This window comes from Phascolarctos cinereus, unplaced genomic scaffold (assembly GCF_003287225.1).
Source record: "Phascolarctos cinereus isolate Bilbo 61053 unplaced genomic scaffold, phaCin_HiC Scaffold_726;HRSCAF=1367, whole genome shotgun sequence".
NCBI lineage: Eukaryota > Metazoa > Chordata > Mammalia > Diprotodontia > Phascolarctidae > Phascolarctos > Phascolarctos cinereus.
In genome coordinates, this window is record NW_027556098.1 from 389,389,938 (window position 1) to 389,406,969 (window position 17,032).

At 49.4% G+C, this 17,032-nt stretch overlaps 1 protein-coding gene across 3 annotated transcripts; it reads right to left on the bottom strand.

Moving 5' to 3' along the window:
• Positions 1 to 17: 17 nt before the first annotated feature.
• Positions 18 to 16,642, bottom strand: AGTRAP (angiotensin II receptor associated protein). Of its 3 annotated transcripts, XM_020973774.1 has the most exons (5): positions 16,202 to 16,642; positions 7,114 to 7,148; positions 3,374 to 3,479; positions 1,783 to 1,981; positions 18 to 669 (listed from the first exon to the last, which is right to left on the bottom strand). In XM_020973774.1, exons 1-5 carry the CDS (start codon positions 16,625 to 16,627, stop codon positions 551 to 553), a joined length of 885 nt encoding a protein of 294 aa, XP_020829433.1. In that variant the 5' UTR covers positions 16,628 to 16,642; the 3' UTR covers positions 18 to 550. The 3 variants fall into 3 exon arrangements, with proteins under 3 accessions (XP_020829433.1, XP_020829442.1, XP_020829446.1); XM_020973783.2 differs by lacking the exon at positions 3,374 to 3,479 and having other exon boundaries at positions 7,114 to 7,215; XM_020973787.2 differs by lacking the exons at positions 3,374 to 3,479; positions 7,114 to 7,148.
• Between the last annotated feature and the right edge of the window lie 390 nt (positions 16,643 to 17,032).

Sequence of the window (17,032 nt, forward strand, 5' to 3'; positions counted from 1 at the left end):
CACGCACAGCCCAGTGATTGGATTCCTCAAACTTTAATGCCATAACTTGAAAGTTACGTAATAAAGGCAATGGCAGTGTTTCAGAGGCTCCATCCGAGTGTCCATGGTGGAGCTGCTGCCCCTGGGGGAGAGGCTTCCCTCACTGTTACTCCACACTCAGCCTCTATGGAAATGCTACCCACCCGCCTGGGGCGTGGGGAGGACGGCTACCCTCACTGGCCACACTTAGGGCTGCAGAGACCTTGGCACAGCCTAGGCACTTGACAGCATGGCCCTGGAGGTGCGGACAAACAGACTCAAGCTATCCAAAGTGCATTCAGACAGACCTTGGGGAGTGTGGTGCTGAGAGCCTGGGAGGGGGCCCACAATCAGAGTAGAGAGACTACTGCTCAATCGTGAGCCCATTTCGCCCAAGGGAAGCACAGATGGCAAGACCCTATCCAGTGCCAGAAGCTCATAAACTCTGAGAGGGAAGGGCGAGGGGGGAACAGAGTGAGTCTCCAGTGTGGGGAGATTTCGATCTCTGGGGACATCGGGCGGGAGGAAGACCTCAGTATGGTCGAGCCGCCGGCTTGCTCTCCAGGTCTGCATAGGGGTGAGCCAAGGCAGGGTCCTCCTGCGTGTCGATGGTCTGGTACGCGCTGCGCTCCTGCAGTGGGCCGAGGGAACCTAGAGATGCAGGTGGAGGCGGAGAGGAAGCGCACGGTGAGCAAGGCACTCTCCCCACAAGCCCCTCCCCTCCCACAGTGATTCTCGCGCCAGGACCAAGCTGCAGCCTCATCAGGCCCTGTTCTCCTTTCCTTCCAGTTAACTGTGGGCCCCGCACAGAGGGCTGCTGGCAGACCTAGAATCTGGTGGGACGTCCATCTCCACAGGAAATGAGGCAAGGCTGTGAGGGGGCGAGGGGAAAGGAGGAAGCATTTCTTAGTGTCTACCACGTGCCAGGCACTGCATAAGTGCTTCACAACAGCGTTCCAGATGGCCTTGCTGCCCATCTGGAGGGGACATAGGCTGTAATGGGATGGAAAACAGTGTTGCAAAACTGAGATGCTTCCTGCCCTGTCTAATGGCCTGTTTGAGAATGCACGAGACAATGCAGGGGGAAGGTTGGGCACATGTAGGACCACTGTACCTCAAGAGAAAGGTGGGATCCATGACAGAGAAGGTGTTTCCATTGGGCCCTGCCTGAGGGTCCTCATCCCACCCTGGGGGATAGGTGGGTAGGGCAGACTTCTGCAGGGAGGAAGCCAGGAGCCCTGGCAAAGGTCCAGAGTCTGAATCGTGGCTGGAGGCCCAGCTGACAGAGCTTGGCCTGTATCAACCTCGGAACCCTCATAGCTAAGCCCAAGAGGCCAGGCTCAGCCTACATCTGAACACTCCTTTTCATAGACCCTGGGTCCTGCCTGATGCCAGGCTGGGACTGTATCTGCCTGTCAGAGCCAAAGGGAAGGCTGAGGTTTGTTCATCTGCTTTTCCAATTGGGCTAGGGAGAAGTGGAAGAAAGAGGAAACGTGTTTTCTTTGTGGCCCAGAGGTGAAGAGGAGGAGGAAGTCAATTGAGACATCGCCCCACAGTAACTAAACTGTCTTCTCATGTTCTCCAGGGCAGAGCAATACAAATGGAATCCCCACATCTTCAGCTCCCATCCCAAAGGGCGTAGAGCAGATGTGAGGGTCGTTCCCCACCCTGGGCCACCATAAACGTCAGAGAAGGGAGTCAGTGTGGGAGGAGAAGCAGGGCCAGGAGAGGAGTCAGGACCCAGAGCAGCTGCTGCAGCCTCACCTATGTTGAGGATGAACTCTCCACCTCGCTCTCGGTACATGTGGTAGACAAAGAGGCAGGACAGGGGCTTCAGGAGGAGGCTGAAGATGGCCATGCCCGTGCTGAAGCGTATCGTGTCAGACAGTGGGATCCCATGTGGGTAGAAGATGCTGATGTAGATGATATCCAGGAGGATGGTGATGGCCAGGCCCACCAGAAACTGCAAAATACAAAGTGTGAGCAGTGCCCACAGGGCTGAGCTTGGGCAAAGGCCCTGCTACGGCTGGGGGAGCCCCAGGCTTCTACAAAGCAGGCCAGACAGGCCTAGAATGCTGGGCAAGAGCCCTGCTTCTGCCTTCTGAGAGAGGCCGGGCTGCGAGGGAGAGCTCATCCCCCAAACTCCAACTAGTCATGAGCGGTCACCCTGTTACCTTACCCTTAAAGAGGGCAAACAAGACTCATAACAGAAGGTGGCACTATTATTTGCTTGGCATAAATCACAGTGGATCAATGATTATTTCAAAAGCTTGGGGAGGAAGGAAGTGGAGAAAAGCACAGAGAGTGAGAGAGGCCCATGGGAAAGTGCTGCCTTCATTGCCAGAGGGCTTGTGGGGGGCTGGGGGTGGGGTGGAGAACTACCTTAGCTTCAGTCCTCTCCTCCCATGGAGGAGTAAGCACTCACTCCTCCTACAGGCTGGGCCTCCAGTGATAAGAAAACTCATTTGTTTCTTCCCAAAGAACTCACTGTGCCAAACTGTGTCCACTAGTTGCTAAGTCCTTGAGCCCACCCTGGTTCAACAGAGAAAACCTTTGGCCTTTGTCTGGGGCCTCCAGGTCTGCGAAACCGAAGCCTCCCCAAACCCTTCCAGGTATTATTTCCATTTGGGGGATGAAGAACCAAAGCTGGAGAGAGGCGAGCTGCTCATGGTCATGGACAGGAGGCCTAGTCTCCACCCTCTAATTGCTTCAGGAAAGAAAGGCATTTACATCTGGTCATACCGACTAAACAGTGAGCTCCTCAGGGGCTGACTCCCCTCCACCAGTGTCTGTCTACACAGCGTTGGGCACAGAATCAATGCCCCGAAATACTCGTAGAATGGAGGTGTACCAGCGCTGGGAAGGAGGGTTCACTGTCCCTGGGCTTTCCTTCATCAACATAAGGTCATTTGTTTTGAGGAAAGCAAAGAAATCTCTCTATAAAAGTACTGGGGGTGGAGATGTGGAGATGGAGTTGGGCTGGACTGACACAGGGGGTGAGCCCATGAAGCCAGCCTGGAAAGGGCCACTTGCGTAGGCCAGATAAATCCAAACAAAGAACGTGGCAACCAGCACGCCTTCCCAAAGGAGATGCCAGGCTGCTGGTGAAGAGCTGCCCAAGGGCTGAAGACTGGAGTGCTCTGGAAAAGGCTTTGAAAGTGAAAATCTGGCCACTAGGGACATAAGGAAGGAAGGAAAGGAAGGCTGGGGAAACTGATGTGAACATGGAGAAGAAAGAAGCTGAGCAGGGCCTTAGAGGAGAGCTGGGATCGGAAGTGAAGAATGGTGAAAATCCTGTCCAGGTCTCCCTGGAGGGGGAGGGGTGACCCGACCTTCCCCCAATCCCTAAACTCACCATAATTATGGCATCCAGGGAATCTCGCTGAGCAATGGCCCACACCCCCAGAGCCAGGACGGTGAAATTAGCCCAGGCATAGGAGTTTGAGAATGCAAAACAGCCCCTGGCAAGAGTAGGCACACACACACACACACACAGTCAGTCCCACCAGATCAATACCTGGGCTAGGTCCTTTCTCACTTCTCACTGCCTACTCTCACCGCATTTGTCTTCAGCTCTTTTCTTCTATTATTTTTTAAAAATACATTTGAGGCCTTTTTTCTTTATACCAGTCACTTCTTTAAACAAAACAAAACCCTTCCTCCCACCTGCCCAGACGGAATCCTCCCTTGTAACACAATCATCCAATACAGTAGATTAAACCCTTGGGCGGAGTAGTCTCCCACATTCTCCTCTTAGGAAGGTCTATTTAATCATCGCTTCTGCAAGCTCATCCCTGGTTTCTCCAGTTATCTGAGTTTAGAAGAATAACTATAAAGCACTCAGCAGGATGCCTGGCATACAGTAGGCACTTAATAACTGCTTGTTTCCTTCCTTCCCTTTACAGTGTTGCAGGCACTGCGTGTACAGTTGCTTTTGTTCGGCTTAGTACAGGCTGTATCTGTTGAGGCTGAATCTTCTCCTAGTTCTCTGAATTCCTCACATTTGTCATTTCTTTCTGCCCAGTAATCTTCCACCTCATTCAGCTAGAAGGTCAATTTAGCCCTTCTGCAGCTTACGGTCACCCGCTTTGTCTCCCACTCCTGGCTGGTGCAAAGAGGGCAGCTACAAACATCATTTGGTCCTGTCTCTGGCCCCGTTGGGGTGTGTGCCCAGAAATGGATCCCTAAGTCAGGAAGTGTGTAGCGGCAAAGTAGTTACTCTGATTAAAAAAATCCAAACATGCAAAAACTGGATAAAAAAGTCACAGTCTCACCCACAGAACTTTAGTGGGCCCATCTTACCAAGACTGACTGTTTACCACCGTTTCGTTGTTTTTTGTCAGTTTTTGAGATGTGAGATGAAATCTCAGCATTACAGTAATTGAATTTTTATTACTGTTAATTCTTTTTATCACTGTATAAATGTTAGCATGTTTTCAAATAGTCCCCTATAATGTGCCTTAAAAAAAATTGTATCCTTTGACCACTTATCTGGGAATGGATCTTGATAACACATGTATGTGTGTCAATTCCCTGGGCAGAGTGGATATTGGACTTTTACTGGTGGTATTTGATGTCAATAGTATTCCCACTCTAGGGTTTCTCTTTTTGTTCTATCTTCATTAATTTCATTGGTTTGAAAGTTTTCAAATTTTGTATAATTAAGATTGTCCAACTTCCCTTCTAGGACCTCCTCTATTCCTTGTTTGGTTATGGATTCTCTTTCTTGTCTCCTTCGATTTTTTCAATGATATGATCTTTTGCATTCAAATCACGCATCCCTTTGGACTTTATGGTGGCAAGGATGATCAAAGTCTGTTTTCTGCCCAGCCATTTCCCAGATTTCCTTAGCGGTTCATGTAAAAGACAGAATCCACCCTCCAGGTAATTTGTTCTTCAGTCCATCCAGCACTCATCTGCTGTTTTGGATTGTGTCTGCTCTATTTATCCCACTGATTTGTTTTGTTATGCTTTTTTAACCAGTATTACTGGACTGATAATTTGAATGGAATGGTACTAAATCTATAATTTAGACAGCATGGTCATTTTTATTCTAGGATTATGGCCTAATCATGAACACTGAATAGCGCTACAATTACTTAAAACTTTCTCCTTTATTTCTGTAAAAAGTGTTTTGTAGTTATATTTTACATATATATTGCATATATCTTGGCAGGCCAACTCTTGCGTATTCGGTATTTTGTAGTTTATTTGAACAAAATTTTTCAGTATTGTTTCTTTTTGGGTTTTGATAGCATAGAACTGCTGATAATTTCTATGGATTTATTTTATGTCCTGCTGGAGTCACAAAGTCCTGATTTCAAATTGTGTGAGGATCAAATGAAAAATTATTGTAAGGGACTTCTTATAGTAAGCTCTATATAAATGTTAGCTATTTATTATTATTATTATTATTACTTTACTGAAACATTTATCACAGTTTCTTTGCTACTCCCCTACGGTTTCTACGTATATCATCAGGCAAACTGAAAAGAGGGAGGCTTTTATCTTGTCCTTGCCAGTGTTTATGCCTGGAACTTTGTTCTCTTATTTTACTAAGACAATGAGCATTTCTAGAATTGTGGCAGATAATAGTGGGAAGCGGGGGCTGCTGCATTGCTATTGTTTAAATTTGTGTTCTGCTAGTGTTTCTACATTGAGAATACTGCCTCTCGCTTTTAGATATATGCTTTTGATCATAATCAGAGGTCTTTGTGTGATTTTTTTATGTATTTACATGTAAATATATATACAAATATATTTATATATTTTTATGTATTATTTATAAATTTATTTAATCAAGAGTTTTTTCTATATCCATTGAAAATTAGATCATTTTTGTCATTTAGGTAATTAATTATGCAAATCATTTTCTTAACACTATACCATCCTGTATGTGTGGTATGAATCTAATGACCTCATACTGAATTAGCTACTGGCTATATTGCTGTAATCTTCTTGCAAGGATCTTACTTAAAATGTTTGCGTTTGCATTCATTAGGAAGACTGGTTTAGAGTTCTCTGTCTCTGCTTTATTTTGTTCTGGTGTGTCAAGCTAGGTGGCATGGTGGATGGAGCGCCAAGCCTGGAGTCAGGAAGACCCGAGTCCAAACACGCCCTAAAATATTTTTAGCTGTGTGACCCTGGGCAAGTCACTTAATCGCTGTCTGCCACAGTTTCCTCAATGGTAAAATGGGGATAATAATAGCACCCACCTCCCAGGGTTGCTGCGAGGATGAACTGAGACAATATCTATAAAGCATCTGGCACGTCCCTGGCACACAGTAGGCAGAATGCTAGTTATTATTATCCATCTGATCCAGTTTTGTTTCCCGTTGGCAGTTCATTTACAGCTAGCTTATCTTTTTTTTTTTTAAGTGAGACTGAGTTACTTAAGATCTTTGCTTTGTTAATCTGGGTGTTTTGTATTTTTGTGGATACTCATCCACTTCCTTCGAATTCTTAGTTTTGCTGATATGATTGTGTGTATACTTGTTTGTAATAATTTTCTTTCCTGTTTCTCCTTTTTCTTTTTTTTTTTGAGGCAATCAAGTTAAGTGACTTGCCCAGGGTCACACAGCTAGTACAGTATCTGAAGCCAAATTTGAACTCAGGTCCTCTTGACTCCAAGGTCAGTGTGCCACATGGCTGCCCCTTGTCTCTAATGATTTTCTTCTTTTTCTTCTCTGTTGTGAATTTACCTTGTTCACTTTTATTTTGCCCATCTGAATTCCTCTTTTTCTTGGATCAAGTCAGATAATGGTTTATCTGTCACCTGTTAGTTTTATAAAGCAGTCCTTAGTCTTACTGTTCACACTATTTTCAAATGTCTCTATTTTGCCGCTAGCATCGGATATTTTTCTTTTGTATTTTTTAGGGTTATTTTGTTTTGTTTTCCTCATCTTTTTAATTGCATGTCTGGCCCCTGATGCTCTCTTTTTCCAATGCGGTGATGTAAGTTTTTAGAGAGATGCATTTTCCTCTGAGAGCTGCCTCGGCCTCATTCCAAGAGTTCTGTCATGTTCCTGCTTAGGACACCTGCTCCCACAGATCACCAGCCCCCCAAAAATGAAAACTCATCACCAGGTGACTCACCATGTTGTCAGCAGCCAGTGCACCAGAACGATGGCCTACAAGAGCAAAGGGGCAGAAGGAGGGAGAAGAACGGGAGACACACAGGTCGGTGAGTCTGAAAAACTATGGCAAAAGACATCGGGAGTGGTGAGATCCTGAGGAGAAAGAGGGCTAACAAATACTTCAATGTCTGACCTGCTGGTGAGCGGTGAAACAGAATGATGTAGCCTGGGAGAAAAGGAAGGGCCCGGAAGGCAGGCTGGGCTGGGCTCATCTCAAACCCCTCTCTTGTCTCGTTTCCTTTATGGGAGTAAGTCCCATGATACGTGGCTAGTTCTATGGACATTTGGAGCCCAGTTGGGGCCTCTGAGGTAGATGATCGATTTCAGACTCAGAAGGCAGTTTGAGTGACAACAGCCTGGGCCAACATGATTCTAACCAGCGAGTTTTTGTTTTTTTTTCCTTCATGAAGATACAGCTGAGGTGGGAGGCTATAGTTTGGGGTCTGGTTTCCCCACCAAGATGAAAGGTCCTCTAAAGGGCCTCCTACAACACTCAGAATGCTGGCAGTGGGAGGCAGGCAAAATGCTCAGATTGGCTTGGTAGTGGCAGAGCTCTGCATCCACAAGGCCACGTGGGTGAGACGGGCCTGGCCAGGGGCAGACCCTACCTAACCAGCATCAGGGATGCTGAGCATCAGTCCCAGCTCTAATCAGCAAAACCAGCCCTTTGGAAATCCCTTCCCCCCCAGGTATGACTCAGTTGTCAACAGGGACATGAATGATCTTACATATCTTTGTACCTGAGGATGTAGTACTCTAGAAGTCTACTGTGAGCAGCCAGAGAATTTAAATGCAAAAGGGATAAGGATGAGGTCTATACCCCTTCCAGCCCCTGGAGTCTCAATTTCCCCACTAATAAGGAAGCTGAGGCTGACCGAGGCCCAGGGCCTGGCCCAAGGTCACAGAGGGAGAGGTGGCCCAGTGAGGAGCAGCGGCCAAGTCTTCTGGCTCCCTGCCCAAGACCAGATGGAATTGGAGGGGCAAGGCATTCCTGCCTCCTCCACCCAGGCCCGTCTTCCCACCAGGTTAAATCAAGGCTTTATCCTGGCTTCCCAGCGTTTCTTGACTGGCACTGACTCCTAAGTTTAGGCTGTGCAGATCTTAATTTGAGTATCTGAGTAGCTTTCCTCTACTTCAAGCCGATTAAGCAGATCTATAAACAAATTCTTATATGAGACCGACATTTACAAAATAATTCACCTGTAGGGTTCCTTTAATCCTACCCTAACTACAAGAATGGGACATCCAGGTAGCGCCTGGAGGCAGGAAGACCTAAATTCAAATCTGAACTCAGAGACTTGCTAGCTATGTGACTCTGGGCAAGTCACTTCACCCTGTTTGCCTCAGTTTCCTCATCTGTAAAACGAGCTGGAGAAGGAAATGGCCAACCACTCCAGTATCTCTGCCAAGAAAAACCCAAATGGGGTCCTGAAGACTGAAATGATTCAATAACAACCACAACAATAGGTAAAGTTGTATTTTTCTTCAAGCTGAGCATCCTGGCACTGCCAGTCCCTCTGTGACCTTAGGCCAGTCACTCAGGCTCCAGAAGCTGGACGAGATGGTTTCTAAGGTTGCCCCTTCCAGCTCTAACATAACATGTTCTAAGGTCACTTCTGGTCCTAAGAACCCATTGCACAGCTAGCACCTGGCAGGTATCTCCAAATCTGCTCATTTCACCAAACCGTGCAAGGTCCTTCCACTAGAAAAAACAGGCTAGCAGAGAAAGCCCCGGATCACGGTTTCCATCCTGGCCCTCTGGATCGGGCCAATACAAGAACAGAATGCACTGGCAAACCTTTTGCCAGTAGTGGGAGAAGTGATTCGTTTCAGCATGCCTAGCCTTCAGTTTGGGAGAGCCAGGGCCCACCTATTCTGGGATAAGCTGATGAGCCCTGAACAGCTCCTCCAAGGAGATAAACCCCTTTCCCTTTTCAGAAAAGGTCTTCAGAGGGAAGCTAGAAGATTATCATTAGCAACACAAATTTGGTAACCAAGGAGATACTGAGTTTTTCTACACAGTAGCCAAGTGTCTCTCTTGGTTACAGCTATGTGTGTGTATGTAGGTAGGTAGGTATACACACACATATATACATATGTATATATACAGATGTGCATCTGTTTATCTATATCTATATACATGTACACACATGTGTATGTGTGTATGTGTGATGTATGTATGTATGTATATCAGCTAGGAGTGGGAAAGGAGCCCAGGGAGTGACAGCAGAGGGGGAGAGGGGGTTAGATGAAGAGCAGGTCTGTACTAACACTGAGAGCTTTCTTGACAGGCGAGCTTCCTTACTCAGTCTGCCGGCTAGGTGTGATTAGTGCCATTTTACAGAGAAGAGAACAGGCACAATGAGGTGAAGCAGGGAAGGGGGGGCAGAACACCAACCACGCCCTGCACGTCTCCTCCAGCGCTGTGACTTTCTGTACGTGACAAGCACCTCTGAGTTGGACTGGGGTCTGGGCTGAGTTTCGCTTTGTCCTTCTGGCTGGGAGAGGGCAGAGTCAGGGTCCCAGTTGTCGGGAACAGCCCAGGGGCCTACACTGTGAGACCCAGACCAGAAATGGAGGGGAGGGGGGTTCATATAACAAAGAGAAGAACCAGGAAAGAAAAGTGTCATAAAAACTGAGGCAGGGCCCAAAAGGATGATGAACAAGGTAAGGCCGTTAGCTCTAGCAATTAAGAGATCACAGGAGCATAGATGTAGAACTGGAAGGGATCTTAGAGGTCAGTAAGTCTAATCCCCTCATTTTGTAGATGAGGAAACTGAGGCTCAGAGAGAGGAAGTGACTTACCCAGTGCACAGAGCGCTGGGCCTGGAGTTCAAATCCAGCCTCAGACACTTAGATGCTTTATGACACTGGGAGATCAGTTGACCTGTCTGCCTCAGTTTCCTCATATGTAAATGGGGAGGGGGAATAACAGCACCTACCTCACAAAGTTGCTGTGAGATAACATCTGTGAAGTCCTTAGCACAGGGCTGGACACATAGTAGGTGCTACATAAATCTTCTTCCCTTCCCTTCTCCGAGGGTCAGTAAGGGGCCAGGCTGAGAAAGGTCCTGTGACTTCTGATTTCAGCACCCTTCCCCTCTTCCCCACTGGTAACCTTGGAGACAGCAGTGTCAGTGGGCAGTGAGGTTCCCAGCCAGCCTGCCACGGCCCAAGGTATGAGGGGGAGGCAGGCAAGCGGCAGCACCAGCAGAGACCACGGTTTTTCTGGGACTCTGTCTGTGACAAGGAAGGGAGACGCAGGACAGAGCTTGAAGGGTCAGGACAAAGCAGGGAGAAGCTGGTGGAAGATCTGAGGTTTACAGGCAGCCAGGAAGAAGCTCATGAAGAAAAGGAGCCCGAGGATCAGACAGACAGAGGGCATGACTACAGGAGCTAGCACCCAGGAGACATGGAGGGTGGGGGGCCAGGACCTGATATAGGAATTTAGGAATTCCAGGCAGGAAGGCAGATTCTATGGTTTGAGAGACAATACACCAGTATGAACAGAGGGAAGAAATTGGGATTGGAAGCCCTTGGTCTCCTTCCTGCCTTGAGCCGTTTACTGGCTCTGTGATCTTGACAAATCACTGAACCCCTCTGAACCTCAGGCTCCTCCTCTGTAAGACGAGGATAATAACAGACTCCTTACTCCTCAGGGTTACGGGGAGAAGCACTTGGCAAACCTTAAAGCACAATACGAAGGTAACTCTGATGACGTGTCAGACTCTTTCCCGACCTGGCCTCTCCATGGCCAGGCCTCCTTCCACAGTCCACAAGGAGAGTCCGGAGACCAGCTGGGGAGGCACTGACTTCCTCAGGGCACCAACCTGTCTCTCCTAACCAGGGCTCTCTTCCCAAGTATGGGAGTTCACACCTGGGGCATGCCACCCCACAGAAATGCCAGGAAACTCCAGCATCAATACAATACTTAGCACACATTGACTCTACAATAAAGACTGGCCATTCATTGAATGGGGAGCTCAGCAAAACCATGATTTTCCCAACCTCTTCTCAGGAACCCCACAGCCGGAATACCCCTCCACAGCCTCAGCTGCCCTTTACCCCGCAAACCTAGCTTCCTCTACTCCCTTTCTCTATTAGCATACCCAGGACCCCTAAGGGCCAGAGGAGATGGTATCTGGAGGGCCCCTGTAGCCTAAAGGTCACAAAAGAAGAGCGGCCCAACTGGACCAGGCTCCCCTTGGCCACAGGCCATCCTGAGGTCTTGGAAACACATTTCACAAAGAAGCATTGGAGGCAGCTGTTCAATGGTTTCCATCGTACCTAACTTGTTGTGACCCATTTGGGGTTTTCTTGGCAAAGACACTGAAGTGGTTTGCTATTTCCTTCTCCAGCCCATTTTACAGATGAGGAAACTGAGGCAAACAGTGTAAAGTGACTTGCCCAGAGTCACACAGCTAGGTCTGAGGCTGGATCTGAACTCAGGAAGAGCAGTCTTCCTGATTCCAAGCCCAGTGCTTTCTCTGCTGGGCCACCTAGTTGCCTCAAGGAGGCAGTCAGGGGGCACCTAAGTGCAGAGTGCTGAGCCTGGAGCAAGACTTGGGTTCTAATCTAGGCTCAGACCCTTACTATCTCTTCGATGCTGGGCAAGCACTGAAGCTCTGTTTGTCTCAGTTCCCTCATCATACAATGGGGACAATCACAGCATCTGCCTCCCAGAGCTGTTGTGAAGATCAAATGAGATAACATTTGTAAGGCTCTCAGTACAGTAACCAGCACACAGCAGGTGCTTAATAAATGCTGTTCCCTTCTCTCCCAGTTCTTTTGACTTGAAGGACTGGCGCAGTCAACCACGGCACAGCCCTTCGCCCTGGGTCCTGAACAGCTCTCCGTGGTCTTCCCGAGAAGAATGGGGGCATTTCTTTTAATCAGGAAGTGTACTGTGTTAGAGCAGAAGGGGCTGGTTTTTACATGTTAAAGAATCAAACAGTGCAAAGAACCAAAAAAGGTCAGCCCCTACACTAGACATCCTGGCTTGTCTGAGGCCATTCCAGTTTAAGAATGGCTTCCTGAAGGACGCCAGCCATACACTGGGTGTAGCTAAGGGTTTTTCCACAGCGCAACATGCGGAGCTTTGTTTGCATTACATCTCTAAATCAACGATCCCACCTGAAGTGGGAATCACAACAGGAAGAAACCCTATAGCTACTAACCCAGCCTCACTATCTGACTAATGGTGCAAAACAGGACACTGAAAGCATCACATACAATCCTAAAGATAAAAATCATTTTTTTTCTTTAGTCAAGTCATTCAGTTACAAACCACACAGTCCCCATGCCTGACCTTCTAGGAGCTATTTTTAAAAGAAAGTAGTTTAGGGTGAGGGTTAGCACACGTTCTCCACGTGCTTGTCTAGTCTTCCTAATTCAGCACAAGCTTGATGCAGGTAGGGACCCGGCTGCCCTCCTCCTAAGCGGCTGGGACAGGGCTATGGAAAGAGCAGGCCTCCACGAGACTCGAGGATCCTGGCCCCAAACCTCAAAGATCTGATTTCTGGGCATTTCTCCACACTTCCTTCCAACTGACTTTGGAACTAGCTCCCAGCCCAAGGTGCCGCCCACTCCAGAGAGGACATGTGAACACAGTGAGGACTGAGAGAAAGATGCCTCTCTGCAGACCCATCTTCCCCTTCCTCCCAAATGACACAACTCAGTCCGACCTTTCAAACTACAGTCACACCTACAGCAGCTATTGGTTAGAATTACCAACACCGCTGTGTCCACAGGACATTGTGGTCTAGGGAACGCAGAGGATGGAGCCTTGCACCTCGAGTCCAGAAGTCCTGAGTTGAAATCTGGCCTCAGACTCTTCCTAGCTGTGTGCACCTTGGGCAAGTCACTGCACCTGTGTTTGCCTCAGTTTCCTTACCTGTAAAATGAGGAAAATAATAGCTCCTTCCGCCCAGAGTTGTTGTGAGGATCAAATGACATATCTGTAAAGCATTTATTAGCACACAAAGTACTACAAAAATGCTAGCTATGATTATTAATATTATATTCCTGGCACTCTTGGGTAAAAATGCTATCACTGAGCTGGGAAACACCTTGACCTAGGCTGTCCCAGCTCTGTCTCCAATACTAGAAATGAGTGGGACCTGGAGCCTGGGCCAAGGGTCAGCCTTCCTAATTAATAGCCCATATTTCTGTGTTGGTGGAAGAGCAAATAAGCATGGCCATGGGGGTGGGCCCAAGCCAGAGGAGGGTGTCAGAAGCGAGGACACCCTGCCAAGAGCACCATTTTTGGCACAGTCACAGCCAGATTCTTTAACATGGAAAAGAGGGGTTTGTTATTCACATGACTTTCTGAACTCAGTCTAAGTAAACAATGGGGACAAATAAGTAACCAGGACAGTAAACAGTGAAAGCAAATGCTCCTGGAAATGGAGAGCCCCGGGTCAGAGCCGCAGGGAGGAGGCAGTGGGAGGCAGAGGGTCTCTGGCCTGGGCTGGCCCCCCTCCTCACTGCAGTCCCCGACCCTTCCTCTGCTTCACAAAGTCCCCAGGGCAGGTCTGTAGGTTAGAGAAGCCTAGGACAAGTACCCTGTCCTGTGACAAGAGAGCACTCAGCCCTTCTCTTTCTAAACAAGTCCACCTAGCCTCCAATGGTCTCAGTTCCTTCTTCCCTCCACCTGTTTCCTTTCCTTCACATCCAAGTCAAGAAGTAAACAAGCATTTATTAAGCGCCTACTGCGTACCAGGCCTGGCTCTAAGTATCAGAACTTAGCTCCTCCCTCTGCACCTGTCTGTCAGCCCTCTGTCCCCGGACTTCTGCTCCCCAGTTTTCCTTTTGTCCCCTGACCTTTCAGCCGCCCCGTCTGCTCACCCACCGTTTTTCCTTATTCCATAGAGGACAGCCGGATTTCCCAGTGCCGCTGACTCCATCTCCTTCCACCCAATCCCTGCCCTCCTCCTATTCACCCCATGCCTGGCCTCTCCTCTTCCATTCCTCCTCTCCCTCATGATTCCACTGAAGTTAGCCAACAAGCACTTATTGAGCACCTACTCTGTGCTAAGTGCTGGAGATTCAAAGAAAGGCCCTGGCCCAAGGACTTCACAGCTTGATGGTGAAGATGACACGCAGCCTCTGTACTAAGGAGCTAAGCCCAGGATCCAGGGGGATGGTCAGCAGAGGGAAGGGGCTAGACTGGAACCGGATGGGATAAGGCTTCCTCTGGATGCTGGAACATCAGCTGGGTCTTGGAGGAAGCTGGGAAGAGGTAGTGATGAGAAGGAAGAGCATTCCAGGAATGGGGGCCGGCCAAGGAAAACCCTGGGCCCCCCCCCCAGCCACATCTTATATCCCTTGGGCTGCTCCCCCCCCATGCCTCATTCTAAGCTTTTCCACCCCTCACCTCCTTAGACTCTCCCCCATCCATCCACTGGGCTTCCTTCCTCCTTAGTTTCTGGGCTCCCTCACCCCTAGGAGTTCTGCCTCATCCAGCCTGTCCCCACTCCCCATCTCTTCTCATGCTCCAGCCCCTTAACCCGCCCCAATGCAGTCTGTCATCCCCTGGACACTTCTTCCCTTCGTCCTCATCCTTTCAGCCTCCACCTGCTGCCTCCTCACCTCTCCAGGCCCCACATTCCCTCAGACCTCCCTCTTCCTCATCCCTTGCCTTTCTGCCTCCCTCCTTCCTCAAAACCCTCCTGTCTTTAGTGCCCCAATCCTCTCTCCTTCTTGTCCTTTATCCAACTATAACATAAGGAACTGCCCTCACCTCCATGTCCCCTCACTCTATCACGCTCTCTCACTCCTAAACTGCTCCTCCCCCAATCCCTAGTCTCTAGTTCTAACAACTCCAAATCTATGATATAGCATTTTAGCTAGATGACCTTCTTTGAGACTCACAACAAACCCTGGAAATGGAGATACAGATAATATATCTACAGAGATCTACAGATATTATAAGAGCCATTTTGCAGATAGCATAATTGAGGCCCAGGGAAGTTAAGTGACTTGCTCATGATCACAAGGCTAGTGTTTGAGGCAGGACTGGAACCCAGATCTTTCTGATTCCAAGTCCAGCACTCTTAACTACCTTAATAAATAAATGAACACACACACACACACACACACACACCACACACACACACACACGAGTAATGTGACGGTTCACGACTCTGGTCTCCTTATGTAGGTGTGGGTTTAAATCCCACTTCTGAGGCCAGGAATATTTGAGGAGAAAAGAATAAAGTTTTGCTGAAGGTTTCTGCAATAGCAAACAATAGCATGTGCACACAGAGGTAGTTTGCAACAGGCTACAAATTCCCCTAAGATTTACCTTGCTTATACAGTTTTTTTTAAAGCAAAGAACAAATGAATGCCAAAGTTGCTAAGTTTTTAAGCAATATCCCGAACTTCTGCTGTCTCTTCCTAATCTGCCGTTTAGTCTTCAGGAAATCAGGGAAAACATTCTGCTAACTCAAGGAAATATGACTGCATAATAAATGGAGAAGCCCACCTAGAGTGCAGGCTTCCAGGCTCCAAGGCTGGATTGCATGGAGCTCAGACTCCAAAGTCCTGAAAGCTGGAGGCTGTAGGCGGCTGCTTCTTACAGCATGGCCTCCATTTTGGATGCATTTTCTAAGTATGTATACTTTTTTTCAGATGCCTCTCCTGTGCCTATTCTTACTCGCCCCTCTCTGGTCTCCAGGTCCCCGGACCCCTTAAACCCCCTGCTCCACTAACCTCCCGACCATCTCATGGCCCCTAAACCCCTCAACCTTCTCTTTCCCCTCCAGCCTACCGTACATCGGAAAGCACTGGACTTGGAGTTCACTTGAACCCAGCGTCAGGCATTTACCAGCCTGTGTGACCCTGGGCAAGTCACTGAACCCTCTCTGTGCCTCAGTTTCCTCGTTTGGAAAATGAGAGAGCTCCGACCCACAGGCCTCCGCTCTGCCCTCCTTGCCTCCCTTCTACACGCCCCCTCCCTCTCAGTCTCCACTCCGCCCGGGGCCCCGTTTTTGTCCCTCTCCGGCCCCCTCCCCGTGCTCTTCTAACCGTGCCCTCCCCGGACTTACCTTGAGGTTCACGGCGGGCAGCTCCATCCCAGGCCAAGCCGGGGCCGGGGCCAGGGCGGGTTCAGACAACGGGGAAGCAGGCGGCGGCCGGGACGGCTGCAGTGGCTCGGACGCTACCCGCAGAGTTGGGAAACAAACTTTTCCGGCCCCGCCCCGGGCGCCCCCCTCCCCCCAGCTCCGGCTCCAGCTCCGGCTCCGGCGGCCACCTGACCCAGGGTTTGTGCACGTGACCGCGAGCCGAGGCTGGTTGCTAGGAGACGGCGTCAGCTTGCACCACGCTACTCCCCCTCCCCCTCCGGCCGGGCCGCGCGAGCCCAACTGTACCGCCGCCCCTCCCCCAGCCTCGGCGTTGGGCGGAGACGTCCTTAGGGAGGGATGGACCTCGGAGACCGCCGAGCCCAACCCTCTCCGAGGCCCTCCCTTCATCTCCGCCCGCCCCCCGCCGTAAGGATCGCCCCCAGCTCCCGCGGAGCTGGGAGGCTCGGAAGAGAGGGTGCAGGGCTGCGGGCAGGAGCGAGTCTGGGGGATCCCCTCCACGTGCCAGCTCCCCTTATGGGCTCTCTGCCCCCCTGGAGTACAAGCTCCTTGCGGCCAGGGCTGTCTGTCCCTAGTCCTGCCGGGCCTAGCACCTTGCTTGGTCCTTAGGAAATGCTCAATAAATGCATGCGTCCTCCGTCTGTCTGTCTGTCTGTCTGTCTCTCTCCTGCTACACCCAGCTAGGGCAAGTTGCCTTCTACCCCAATCCCTCCCCCAATTCCCTCCCCCTGAATTTCCCGGGGATCACCAGGCCCAGAATTTCTAGGCAGGCCTTCAATCACCCTAAGTAAAAGA